General features: G+C 38.7%; 1 protein-coding gene across 1 annotated transcript in view; it reads left to right on the top strand.

Moving 5' to 3' along the window:
• The window catches only part of KIF9 (kinesin family member 9), a 1,986,094-nt gene that overhangs the window by 1,071,340 nt on the left and 899,505 nt on the right, over positions 1-15,249 (top strand). Inside the window, exon 11 of the mRNA XM_044066028.1 lies at positions 13,359-13,463. Coding sequence (XP_043921963.1) covers positions 13,359-13,463 — 105 coding nt within the window. The remainder of the gene's footprint in view (positions 1-13,358; positions 13,464-15,249) is intronic.

Here is a 15,249-nt window from a genome sequence, read left to right as displayed (position 1 = left end):
ATATCAAACCCTATTAAATGTAAATTTAAATCATTGAACATGCAGAACAGCGATTTTTTTCCTAGGGAAAAAATTTGCTGTTCCAAAACACATACACACAACACAAGCACACCAAACAAACAGCAATCCACACACAAACACCTAAAATCTTCCACCTAACCCTACACTAAACTATACATACACCACTAACTATCCACTTACCTTAACCCAAACCCTAACCCTAAGGTCCGTCACTACCGCACACTCACCTCACCCGCGCCCTAACCTTAACTCACCTACCCCGCCCTAACCCTCATGTCCACAAATCGCACACTTACCTGACCCGCACCCTAACTCACCTAACCTGCCCTAACCCTCACATCCACACAATCGCACACATACCTAACCGGCACCCTAACACTAACTCACCTAACCTGCCCTAACCCTCACGTCCACACAATCGCACACATACCTAACCCACAGCCTAACCCTAACTAACCTAACCAACGCTAAATTGCACACTTACCTGAACCCAACCCATAACTTTCCACCACAGCACTGAAAATACAGAAGCAACAGAAACGGACAACCGAATTCTTTCCCTAGGAAAAAAATTTGTTTTTCTGTTGCTTCGATATTTTCAGCGTTCGCTGAATACAGGTCAATATTAGAACATTCAAAGTTTTGAAACTTCGATGTTCTAATATAGACCCGGTACAAAGGGTGCATTATACTCAATCATTGGTCTGATGATGGCTGAATACAGTGGTACTATGACATCCTTAGATTTGGATACCATGCCTTTACTTATAAGCTGAGCCACATAGAAGGATTTCCTTACCACCGTGGACACATGGTGGTCAAAGTTCATATTACTATCTATCTGAGTACTCAGATGTCTCACCACTGGGTCCACTCTTAGGAGGGTGCTGTTGGTGTTGTAATTTGTAGGGGTATTTGATTTCCAAAAAGGTTATTATTATACATATCTTCACATTTAGTTTGAGGCCATGGCTCTGACACCGGTCATTAGTCTGCAGGATTTTTGTAGGATATCAGCATCATTTCGGACGTCAGTGATTGCCCCTAACCTGCAGTCATCAGCAAACCTAGTCAGCCAAAGGCCATCTACATTTGCCTTGCCATCTGAGAGGCATATCCCAAACAAGAGGGGGGACCCAGCACTGAGCCCTGTAGTACTCCACTGGTGACTGGCCTCTATCTGGATGTGGGTTCAACTACTCTAATATCTGTGAGCCATTTTGATATACATTTGATGACATAGAGGTTTATGCCCAATTTTGATAGTTTATCTATAATATACTAGTAGGGTATTGTGTCAGATGCCTTGGCCAGGTCAAAGTAGGCTGTATGCACTGTCTTACTCTCATCCATGGCCTTGGTGACCTGCTCAAAGAAGTCCACCAGATTAAGCAGGCAGGACTTGCCCTTAGTGAAACCAAACTGGGTTGGGTCTAGATTCTGAACATTTCCTATGTCGTTGTTAATCCAAATTATCCTTCCCAGAGCCTTACTTATGAGGCTAGTCAGACTTATGGGTCAGTGGTTTCCTGGATCCTTTGATGGTTTCCCTTGTGCAGAGGGATGACTGTTGCTGTCCTGCACTTTATTAGGACAAAGCCTGTTTGGAGACTGTGGTTAAATAGAAATCTGAGTGGGTCCACTAGGTTGTATTTTAAGCTATTTAATAGGCACCCAGAGATTCTGTCAGGGCCATTAATGTCATGTTTCTAGCTTTGGAGAGCACAGAGACTACCTGTTCTTTTGTGATAACATGCAAAGGAATGGTAGGGGGATTTTATGAGGCATGACCAGAGGTGATGTGGAGGTGAAATTTGAGCTGAATTTATTGGTTAGCAGGTTTGCTATTTCATTTGGCTGAATATAAGTAGTGTCATCTATAGTCAACTCAGCACATTGTTGAGTGTTTCCCTTAAGATTTCAAACATAACTAAAACATGCTTTGTGGTTATCCTTTGCTTGAGAGGCTACTTCAGCCTCATATTTAGCTTTTGAGGACTTGACTAGTTCTCTGATTTGCCTGTTGAGACTAATGAGGGAATTTTTTCATTGTTGTGCACCCTCTCACTTGCTTCTAGACAGGAATTTCTTCCTTCTGTTTTAGAATTGTTTATGCCAGGGTCCACCAGGGTGGCTTGTTTTTCTTGCTAGACCTGGGTTTAGTTCAGTCAGGTACTGCTGTTTTTATGCAGTTGTTTAAGTGCTTGTACAAGGTATTTGTGTATACTTCTACATAGGTTTTTGTGTTTCTGGTGTTTTTGGGTTTGGAGCTTTAAAATTACTTATGCTATCAATTAATAGAAGGCAGTTTGCCTTGGAAAAATTCTTTATTGTTTTAGGGTTTGATTGGGGATCTAACATTACATTTATTTCAAAGGAGACCAATTTTTGATCCAAACTTACCAATGAGGACATTATGCTGGGGGGGGGGTGTTGCGATGGTTCCCCCATGTTTGTACTATGTCAAGGATATTTGAGACCTTACTGCGAGTGCAGACCAGCTGTTCCACAGTGTTTGGATTGACAAAGTCCAGGAATCTCTGAGCCTGTATGTTAGTGGTCATGTATGTTTTCCAGTTTATGGAAGGATAGTTAAAATCACCCATGAGTAGTGTGTTGGGCTGAATGGTAAATTATTCTAGTAGCTTCAGGTATGCACAGTGGTTTTCATGGTTCATGACTGGGGACTTTTAGCTACTGGTGATATGGTGGAGGATTTTGCTTATGGTCAGCTGGACATAGAGTAGCTTAACCGAGTCATCCTGCTAGACCTATCTTGCAGTTTGATTGTTTTTTTATGTAAATGGAAACACCTCCTCCTTTCAATTTTTTTCTGCAGCCTTGAACCATGTCTCTGTAACTACACAGATGTAAGCATTTGTCAAGGTGAGGAGAGCTTCCAGGGTGTGCAGTTTCTTGTTAAGACTCCTGGCACTGTACCTACAGATTGGCATTAGAAGAATGTATTATGCTGGTAGGTCTGTTGAGTTGGCAGTGCCTAAAATGTTACTGGGGGGGCTAATGTCTTGGCTAGTATTCAGAAGCCTAGAGGCAACAGGTGCTGACCATCTCTGGCAAAGCAGTGTAATCATGTTGTCCCAGGCTGACAAATATTTGATCACCTTGGAATGACACCAGTAGCTCAGCCAATTATTGAAGTCAATCATTTTCTGTTTGTATTGTGATATAATTCTTGGTGAGAATAGAATGCTGATCAATATGAGGCTTATACCTGCCTGCGACACATATTCAGAGAGGTCCATCACGACTCTCTTCTTATAGTCCAGGGAGGTACATCTCAGTTTATTCACACCTATATGGACTATGACAGAGTCATACTGGTACTTTTGGTTGGGTGACCTGAGTGCCCGTGTGGTCTGGCAAATCCTGGCCCCTTACAGGCAACTGATTGTAACTCTCTTTTTATCCAACCTTGTGAGGGGGAGTTAATTGTGCGTCTCATGATGGAGTCCCATATGACCAAAATGTTTGAATTTGTGGTGTTTTGTCTTAGGGACTTGCTTGTGGAGACACTGTGACATGCATTTTTATGTGTAGTAGTTGGTGTTAACCTGGTTTTGTTTGCAAGTGGTTTCTGAGGGCAGTGTATGGGTAGCATTTGCGGTTTTGTAAGTTACTTGTGAATACATCGTCATAAGTGGGTTTATGTGTCAAGACCTTATTTAGTGAGGGAAATAATGTGTGTGTGCTTCCAACCTGTTTGTCATTTGATTTGTCAGAATGTGAGAGCAGTGTAATTATAGTGTAACTAGCTACATCTCTCACTATGTTTGCTTGTTTCAAGAGTAAGTGATTGTCAGTATACATGAGACAATAGCTACATTTCCTCAGGATGTGCATGTCCACCAGGCTGGCCACAGAGTAGCAAGAAAGTGCCTATCCATAGTTTCAGGGTTTTTTTTACTATGGGTGACCACGGAGAAGATTAGGAAGATTTAACTGGACTGGGATGATAGCATACAAATGGGTTCTATACTCAGTGTAAACTGCAGCTGTCCAACAAAGCGATGCTGCTCTGCGAGCAACTCAGATGCATCTAGAGCAGCAGGGGGACTGGGAAGGGTTGCAGAGATAGTTATTTCAAGGGAAATTTTAACTTGAAAGCATTTGCTTCTGTACAGGGCACTGCTAACTGCTGCTGCATGTAAAGCAGCTTAGCACAAACACTGAGCTTATATAAACTCAGAAACAGTATGTTGTAACAGCAAGGCCTACAGACTAGTCAGGAAAACACACAATAAGCTATCAGCCAGCAACTGCCAACTCAAGCAGGTTTGCTACAGCACACTTCTGCCATAAGAGTACAGTCAGAAAGGCCTCAGTGTAAAAATGCTGTTTTTTGAGCTCAAATGCAGGGAAACAGCACAATCTATGTACTACAGTCCTGTAAAACTACCAAACACAATGTAATTAAGTACTAGTGCAAAGGCGGAAACAGTTCAGCTTTTAAACTCTACTTAAGTGTGAGAAATACAACAAATAATATAGAATTCTTATGAAATACAGTAAAAAATATCAGCAGAAGTGCAAAATGATAGTTATTTTCATTCTTTTAGCAGTGGATGGTTTCAGATGCAGTAGATTCACTGTAACTCTCAGGTGAAGTAGCCAAACTAAGAGCAGCTGTAAGGAATTGAGCATAAATCCATGCAAATACTGGACTTGTATCTAATCAGAAAAAAAAGGTTTTACAATAGCAAGGCCTACAGACCAGGCAGGAAAACACACAGTAAGCTTTCAGCCAGCCATCCCCAACTCAGATAAGTTTGCTACAGCACACTTCTGCCACAAGAATGCAGTCAGAAAACCTTTTAAAGTAAAAATTATGGTTTTAGAGCTCAAGTGCAGGGAAACCACGTAATCTAGATAGTACAGTTCTATAAAGTTAGCAAACAGAATGCAATTAAGTACTAAAACTAGCAGACACAATGCAATTAAGTAGTACAGCAGCAGTGGAAACAGTTTAACTTTGAAACTCTACTAAAGTGTGAGGAATGTAACAAATAATATGATTCTTATGAAATATAGTAAAAATATTCAGCAGAAGTATAATATGATATTTATTTTTGTTCTTAGAGCAGCAGATGGGTTTAGATGCAGCAGATTTTCTGTAACTCTCAGGTGAAATAGCCAAACCAAGAGTAGCCCTGAGGAATTATCTTCCAAATATCTTCCAAAATAATGATATCGATATCACATTTGATACACCATTCTAAAATATCTGCCCTTCATATTATATTCTTCATACTGTTTACATTAACTGAAAAAAATCATTAAATTATTCCTTTCTCTTCCTTATTTTAAAGGATATCATCTTCCTCCTTGACTGCTTTTTTAAAATTTATATTGTTACTTATTTCCTTTCTTCTTTTCCTTTATATTAATATATTTAAATTTTCTTTTTCTGTCTTTTACTCTTTTACATATATAATGTCTTTTTCCCTCTTACTATTTTCCAACGTATATCTTCATCACTAGCTTCCAGTTCTATTTCTAATTCCTCTCCATTATTTATTTTACTGTCACCTTTTTTCTTCTAAAGTTTCATCTATTTCTAGCTGTTCTACATTTCTTCTTTGCTTTTTATCATTACTCTGATCTACAGTACTTGATTCATTCTTTCTCTTTGCAATCTAACTATATATGTCCAGTTTATATTTTTAGCATTCAAATAAACATTTCTTTGCTTCATCTCCTGTTTTACCATAACATTTCATTTTATCACAGTTAATAACTAAATGTCCTTTTTTTCCACAAAAAATATGTTTTTGGTTGTCCCCAATATTTTACAATACCTTTGTTGCCTTCAACATTTATAATACTTGGAATGTGTACAATTTTATCTGTTTCCATTTTCAAAATAACATTGCAATCCCATTTCCAGACTGGAGGGTTGTAGCTATACATTCCTCTCTGCTCAACTCCTCCATTTGACCAAAAAGCTGCTGCTGAAAAACAATCTCTGAATCTTAAATACCATCTGTTACGTCCTTCATTGAGCTGGCATTCACTGCTGCTCCTTTTGCTGAATTCTCCATCTTGCTTACCATCCTCCCAGCAACCACTGCATTAGGAATGGGACATGTGCATGTACTCACAGCTAACAGTTCTGCAAGTACCAGTCTCAAGTAGGGGAAGTTCCCTGATGCCCTGACTAGACAAGGATCACCTTTTTGCCCATTTCTAAGCAGGATTATAATCACCATCCCAGGGGGAGTGGGTGTGCACCAGGGTTAAACTCTGAGCCCACTGCTGTTTGTGCTGGTGATAGATTACACTAGCAAATAGGCTGGAAGAGACTGATCAACAAAGTTGCTGAATGCAGATAATGTGGCATTACAGGCAAATGCTGAGCAAGACCTTCAACAAAGGGCTGGGGAATGGAATGCAAAACTGAAAGTGGATGGAATGAAACTGAGTACAGATAAGACATGTGTAATGGCAGCAAATTGGGGAAATCAGAAGAAGCTGAGAACTGAGATAGAATAGAAGATAGTGGAACAGGTTAATAGCTTCAGGTATCTAGGAAGGTTGGTTGAGGAGAATGGAAGCCTAAATGAAGATAGCAAAACTAGAATCAGAGGGGCTTCAGCCAACTGGCAGAGAGTGTCAGGTATAGTGTATATCAAAAGAATGCCAAAGAAGCTGAAAAGTAAGGTGTAAAAAACACTGGTGTGACCAGTACTACTATATGATACAGAAGCCTGGGAAGTAAAGGCAAAGCAGTTGAGGAAGCTAGAGATGATGCAAATAAAGTGCCTGAGATAGATGGTAGGATGCACACTGTGGGAAAGACAAAGAAATGAGGGCATCAGAGCAGAAGCCAGAGTTGCTCCAATTGCAGAGAAGGTCAAAGAGAACAGATTGCAGTAGTTCTGGCATTTGTCCAGAAAAGCAGAAAATAATCTGGTGAAAAAGATTTGGGACAGTCAGGAAGAAGGTAAGAGTAAATGAGGGCATCCAGCAAATAGGTGGTTGGATTGTGTGAGAAACAATCTGCGACAGTCAGGCATGAGTGAAGAAGGCATGAAAGTGGCATTGAATCGAGAGTGATGGAGACAGTTAACATGACACCCTGATCCCATGTAGAAAATGGGAAAAGAGGGGTTGATGGTGATGATGATAATCACCATCTGTTAACCAGATTGTACTTCCCTTGTGTAATAGTCCTCACTTGTCAGATCATATTACAAAGCAGTCACCCTTAAACTAAATATAAAGGCTGAACTCCCAGCAAACACCAAAACCTTTAAGAATTTTTCCAAAGCTAACTACATCCTATTTAGTGATGGCATAGTTAAATTCTAAGCCCCTCAAACTCAGAGAATATGGTGGTCTATGTGGAAGTGTTTACAGACACCCTGTATAGGCATGTAATTAAATGGATTGAAACAGCAGTACCAAACCAAAATAACCTTAGGACAACTCCAAAAACGAGTTCCCTTGGTGGATACTTAGTATAAGTAAGTTGTACAACAAAAGAAAGAAAATCCTGTCCAAAAATAGGAAAGGCTATGCCCAAAAGATAAAAATCTCCCTCATCAGTCTCAACAAACAACTTAAAAGACTAATTAAGTCCACCAAAACTCCCTGGCTATGGAGAGCCATAAGGCATTTTGCAGTTATGTACGCAACCTTAAAATGAACACCCAGCAGTGTATTGAACTAGTAATAAATGGAAATTCCTATACCAAACCAGGAGATATAGCAAATTTACTGGCCAATAAATTTAGCTCCAGTCTCACCCATTCAACCCCAGATCCCCCATAAAATACTCTCTACCATTTCTTCCACTATTATCCCTAAAAACAGGTCCCCACTCCAGAGCTAAAAACACTACATCATAGTGTTATGATAATTTCCCAGGATCCCTCCAAAATAGCTTGAAACATGATCTTTTAGCCCTACTAAAATCTCTCTTAGGCCAAGCCTCCAGGCAGGCTTCATCCCTAGGGAGTGGAGGATTGCAACGGTCTTCCCTCTATACAAAGGTGGACCTTCAACAGTCCCAGGGATCTCTAGACCCATAAGTTGTACAAGTCTTATATGCAAGGCCATGGAAAGAGTTATTGTGACATGATAAACAAAGACATAGGAAATCTTCCATCACTGGGCTCATCCCAGTATGGTTTCATCAAGGGCATGTCATGCCTACTAAACTTGGTGGATTTCTTCAAAAGGTCACTAGAGCATTGGACAAGGACAAAATGGCACATACTGCTACCTTGACCTGGCAAGGCATTTGTCACAATACCTCACTTGAGTATTATAGACAAACTCACAAATTTAGGCATCAGTCCTTATGTCACCTAAAGGACAGCCAAATGGCTCACAGATAGGCCAAATGAAGTTATGGTTGGGGGAACCCACCTTCACCAAGAGGCCTATTACTAATGGTGTCCCACAGGGCTCAGTACTGGGGCTTCTTATGTTTGAAATATACTTCTCTGAAGTCAAGGCCAATATAGAGAGCCTTTGGCTGACAGGATTTACTGATGACTGCAAGCTGGGTGCAATCATTGAATACCCCAAAGATGCAGATATCCTCCAGGAGGGTCTGACACAGAAAACTCTGATGTCAGAACCATGGCCTAAAACTCTGTCCAAAAAATGAATAGTTGTAACCTTTGGGAAGACAACCACCCCTGCAAATTACAACATTGATAACACTCCCCTAAAAGTGGATCCAGCAGTAAAGAACTTGGGAACTCAGGTTGACAGTAACCTGAACTTTGATCATGATGTGTCATGGTATTGAGAAAGTCCTTCTATGTGGTGGAACTTATAAATAAGGGCATGGCTTCCAGGCCTAAGGAGATCATAGTCTCACAATACTCAGCTCTCATTAGACTAATAATTGAGTACAATGCACCCTTCAGCAAGTATCTGACCAGGCATTTGAACAGCTGGAGTGATCACAGAGGTTCCTCAAAATACAAATTGTAAATAATATGTCCTATCCGGGCCACCTCAATGTCCTGTCCCTCTACTCAGTCTCCTACAGACTACTGAGGGGCAATCTATGCTTAACCTACAAGACATTCTCTGATGCAGCCCTGATGATTCTGCTACACAATTGCAAAACAAACTGCACTAGAATTGCCCTAAAGATCTAAACCTCATCTGTAAGATAAACTAAACATGTTGGAGGGACAGATATGTGTCTTAGAGATCGCCCCTTCTCTGAAACTGGCCTCCCCATTCATGAGAAACTGCTCTTCCCTAAGCCTATGCAAATGCAATTTGGACCAATGAATGTTAAATCACAAATAGGCTTTTTTTTTTTTTTTTGAGAACCGCTTATCACCTGTGGCTCTTATAGACAAGGGCAGTTTGTAGATGCCCTAAGACACACGCATATACCAAAGCCATTCTAGCCTGTGGACATTGATAATTGGGAAAACGGGACATGAATAGCTAGGGTTAAAAACACTCTAGGGTCACTAGATAGTAGCCTCCTATGATCCTGTGATGGTATTCCCACCCAAAGTATTACTTGCATAGTTTCTTGTCATAAGGTTTCCCAATATTTGAAAAATAATAACCTTACATGCATCCACTTCCCCTCACCCATGGAAGTAAGTTCTTATTTCTTCTCTTAAGTAATTAATGCTTGTCTTCTATGGTCTCTGAATTTTTTTATATAATATTCAGGAGTAAGCATTCAAATAAACGTAATTTAATCATAACTACAACATTACATAGCAGTTATTCTAGTTAATGTGTGTAATGTCTTACCCTAAACACGGAGGTTAAGCACCTCACCCGTTACATCTTGCCAAGGTTATATGGAATTAATTCCCTTTCAGCTAGCTGAATAGAACTATCAAAGTCATCCTCCTCTTTGTTATGATTAAACAATTTAGCTCTGAAACTGGTATTCAGGGCATTGCTTTCAACCCCAAAACTTTCATGCATTTGACAAAGAGTTAGCAAATTAAACCTCATGCTGGCATTCTTCTGTCTGTCTTATCGCTTCTCTTTCATCTTTACAGCTTAAAGCTGTTTCTTTCTCTAAGTTGTTTTGAGATATTTTTACCTTTACTGACATCGCTTGTCTTTTCACTTCAGTTTTGTATTCTGATATTGTCTGGGTATAGACTGTGTTGTTTTAGATCTTGTTCTACCAGGTTGTCTGCAATATCAGTTGACTGAGTCTTATGTGCACCAAGCATGGCTATCATATCATTCTTGGTCATACTAGGATATGACATTTCCCTTTGCTAGCATACTTTCATCAGCTGTGTCAGTGACTTTTTTCATACTAAACATAGCTGATTGTATCTGTTTTCTAGCTACTTTGACTAAAAAGTAAAATCACAGTTGTGTAAGGTATACTACTTTATATGGTACATGCACTTTACCTTGTCTGCAAGGGTATACACACTTTATGGTGACAGAACTATTTTGCAGACTACACAAATGCAATATTTTCACTGCTAATTAACACAAATATGGGAACAGAAGGTTTCTAAATCTCACCTGTTGATACAACAGGACCAGCCTAAGTGAAAATGCTTTATATTGCCCCCCCCCCCACTGCCCAACACAATCTAACCTACTGCCACTATCCAGAGTATCTTTCTTTATTTTTTCCACAGTTTGTCTTACTCTACATTTTTGCTGCAGTTACTTATTCAATCGATATTTAAGTAAGACTGTACTCTAGAAACTCTGAAGTTAACATCTACATACTTCTCTGCCAATCCCCCTATGAATAGACGGAAGCAAAGCAGTAATATTAGATGTAGGGTTCCAGTATATTTTTCTAAGGATACAGGTGGCATAACTAGCATAATTAAGAAATATTGGTCTATTGTGACTACTTATTCAGACCTTAAGAAGATAATAGGTGATGTACCCAATTTTGTGTACAAAAATAAAAAATCTCTCAAGCAGATGCTGCGCTATCCAAAAAATACTGACTGAAAGTAATTTTAATAGTAGTAATGGAAAATGAATTACAAAACCTTGTTATAGTTGTAATTATTGCACCTATATAGATAGTTCTGGGGCCTTTTGGCACCCACACCAGAAGAGATGGTATACTTTTACTGTAGATGCCTCCTGTAATAGTACACAAATAGTATACTTGGCCCACTGTATTGTGTGTCATAAATTCTATGTAGGTAAAACTGATAGATTTTTAAAAGATTGTACATGGGAACACCTATATATCATTAATAATAGGATAGCAAGTGATACTTTATCTAAACATGTGATGGAGACTTCAATATTACATAAATTTAACTTTTTGGTTATAGGTAAAACTGATGTTAGTTTAATAGGTGGGGATATATGTAATGTTACTAAGCAATTAGAAAGTAAGTGGATCATTAGGCTGAGAGCTGATTTTGGTTCAGGGTTGAATGACAAAGTCCCAGTTAAGAAAAAAAAATGTAAAGTCCCAAGAATTAAATGTTGCACAAGAAACCAGCTCAAATGCGAAAAGGCTACAAGTGCAAACACAAACATGGCAACATGGGTGTAAATAAAATAAAAAACTTTAATGGAATAAGAATTTAGATACAGATACAACTAGAATATCCAAACCTGTTATTTTATCACACAATAAATATAGAGTGGTCATCCCTTATACCAGGAATAATTTGGATGTGAAAAGAATCATTAAAAAGAACTGGAAGATTTTGCAAACAGATGAAAGACTGAGGGGAATAGTAGGGAAACCCCTAGCTTCTCCAGCAAGAACAATAAGTCCCCTAAGAGGCTATTATGTTACCAAACTGATAGGAAATGGAGTCAGGTGTCTCAGAGAAAGGGAACTTACCCCTGTAGGAGATGCAATTTCTGCTCTTATATAGGGGATAGGCATACATTTGTTCATCCAACTACAGCTAAGGAATATGTTTTTCATTTCTGTGCTGATTGTTTTAGCAAGGACATGGTATATTTAACATATTGTATTAAATGTCCAGCTTTCTATGTTGAAAAGATGAACCGTACTATACGAAAACGTATTCATGAACATATATATGCTATTAACAAAGAAGACGAGATGACTGCCATAGCCTGACATGTACTGAATGAGGGAACTACTCATAAGTTTATGTTTAGTTTATGGTATTAGAGCTTACCCATAGGAGTCCCTGTCTGGGCAACATTAAAAATTTTACAGAAAGAGCAGAAACAAAATGGATCATTAGGCTACAGGCAGATAGATACCATGGACTTAATGATAGGGTATCTATTAAACCTTTCCTATTAGACAGACCCCTCAAGAAGTAAGATTTACCTATAGTTTTCACATTCAATTTTTCCTCACATTCAATTTTTCTATGCCTTATTAGAATTTATTACATTGTACCCCCTTTTTTATTTGATGTTACATGTTTGTTTGCATATTCATTATTATGTTTTATTTTTAATGTTTTATTGCTAAGTACAATACACCATTTGGGAAGGTTTGGGCCCCTGTCTGGCAGATCTGCAGCTACCATTTCAGACTTTTTCAGGATTGTATATGCTGATGACATTTGCAATATAGCTATGTGATCATTTGTGCACACCTTTTCAAAACATTACAAAGTAAATGTCCAGTGTAGGGACATTGCAGGATTTGTCTCCACAGTCCTGAATGTCCAGTTTAAGGGCAGAGCACAATTTATCTCTGTTGTTCTGCAGGGAGTGCTCTAGACCAGACACTCTTATGAAGCCTGTAAACATTACCACTTTGAACACTTCCAGATAATATATATAAATCCTGCTGCACTGGTCCCTAGGAGTATATGCTATATAGCTGTGTAATAACGCACCATAACAGTAGCTTTTTGAATAGGATCAGTGTTGCAGTCTAGCTTCCCTCCCTCTTACCACTGTTACTTCATGCATAATTGATCTCATAATTACATGGCTGTGTTCACTACATTTTACATACTCATTAAATATGGTATTTATATTGACTGGGTCTCTTTATGCATGAAAAGTTTTGCATCAGTTTGTGTATAGTTATCCTACATTAGCTTTCTGATTCAGTGGTTGCTAGGGTGCCAAAAGCACATCTGCTGGTGCAGCTTTCTGCCTTTATTTTCAGGACATCAGAAAAGAAAACAAATTGCTTACTTTTATAATCATACTCCCAAAGTGACCACAGTTCAAGACATCTGTCACCTGTTGAAGAATTTCACTGAGAACCAATGTTGAACTACAAAAACTAGTTAAATTCATATACATAAACACTGCAACAATAATCCTATTATTCTTACTTCTGCTGTCATGGTGAATACAACTGTTTTTTCTTTAACATTGTGCTAAAAATTATTACCTTTTAAAATACCATGCTTTCTTATTGGTTGCAGACAAACCGCAATCAGGTGAATTATGAGCCACTGAGTGAAAATCAGATCACAGAAATTAATAGGCAGGTTCGTAGATACTTGGAAGGGAGCCTCACAGACATTGAGGTATGTATGTTAGTGCCAAGTTAATGAAGATGTTCTAATTCTGCATTTATCCATCCATCCGTCTATCTATATCTCTATGTATTCCATAACTGTATATGACACATTAAAAATTATACACACCTGCAGTTTTATGACCATTTGGGTTAGTATTATAGTACTATATAAAGGTTTTCTGCAGCTAACTTCATAAAAATTTAGTTGAGGAAGGAATCTATAGTCATTAGTTTGTGAGGACATTTGCCCCAAACCTTTACTGATTTCACTGCAAACTAGGATATTCATTTCACCAGTATATGTGTAAACAGTTGTATATTTTCTCAGAAGCTGAAGTGACAAGAGTTGTATATTTTATTAAATGAGCAAAATGTACAATTGTTCTTTGTTTTAATATTGCAGCTCTGTACTATAGAATGTGGCTTTTTCACATTCATTGTTTCCTGCAAAAAGCTGTGTTATCTCATGTTGAAGTGAAACTTTGTGTGTTATAAGAAACCTAGTTTTAAAAGTGAGGAAAAAAGCCCCCTGTAGAGGGTAGTCATTGATATTTTTGGGGACTCATATTGCCACAAACACCAACAGTATGAAATATTGCTTGGTGGTGGTGGTGGATTAAATTACTAGCTCAGAAGCAGTGACTTTGTTCTATGTAGAGGCCGAAAAAGTGGTAAATGCACTGTTAAATACTGTCAGCTGGGTAGGCTTTCTTAAGCCAACACTGGTTAATGGAGGGCTAACTTTATGTCAGACCTACTGATCTGTTTGTGTAAGTGCCATTGGGTAAAGCAGTTAAACCACCCCCCTACATCCACAAAAAAATGGTCTGGTGGAGAGGTTATCTTTACTGTTATTCCCATACTGAGAGCATCTACAGACAAGTTTAAGCAGGAATGGGACAAGTAACCTTCTTGTCTCCTCTTTCCTCTTTACACACATGGAGGTCGCCCAGGAATCCACATTTTTTTCAGCATTTGGTCTGCTTCATAATCACAAATTGCAATGATTGGCAGGACAGGTAATTCCCACAAAGTGTTTATTGTGCCATGTATACTGAAACAAAAATTTTGGTATGACATTACAGAGAAAAGTTAGAGAATGAACTGTTAGACAAAATGTAATGGTTCTTATTTCTGTTCAGCAGAAAAAACTTCAAGTATCATGGGAATGATGTACCAGTGTTGTAAGGAAAGTGAGAACTGTTAATTTTGTGGTGGCATTACCAGACAGGAGGCAAAAACGCAGACTTTAGCATGTAAACATGAAGAGGCCATACCATGATAAAGACTCATAGGTACTCAGTATTCTCAATATGTGCAATGAATTACAGGAGAAATCGGATGCAGATCTTTTGAGAGATCTTTTCAGTGAGAGTCAGTCTGACATTTCTGTATAAATGTTATTTCTATTAATGGCGCAGATGTGTATAGTAGAATGGAACTGTTAAACATTCATTGCTTCCTGAGTAAGCTGCATTACCTAATGTTGAAATGGAAATGTGTGTGTTCTAAATAGCTTGGTTTTAAAAGAGAGAAAAAAATCTGTTTTGATTTGAAAATATTAACCTCCAAGGAGTGCTGAACAATGATTCCTGTTGTTTCCTGTTTGTGTGGTTGTTTAATTTTAGATTTTGTGTGTGTGTGTGTGTGTGTGTGTGTGTGTGTGTGTGTGTGTGTGTGTGTGTGTGTGTGTGTGTGTGGAAGGCACTGAACTTCACAGTAAAAGTAGTGAGAAAGGCGTGTGAACTGCTACTTTGAATACTCAGCCTAGTTATGGGTCATTGTGGAGTCCT

This window comes from Protopterus annectens, chromosome 3.part0 (assembly GCF_019279795.1).
Source record: "Protopterus annectens isolate FY-2018-M chromosome 3.part0, PAN1.0, whole genome shotgun sequence".
Taxonomy (NCBI): domain Eukaryota; kingdom Metazoa; phylum Chordata; order Ceratodontiformes; family Protopteridae; genus Protopterus; species Protopterus annectens.
Note: the sequence above shows the minus strand (reverse complement) of the source record. Positions and strands in the feature narration are given on the sequence as shown.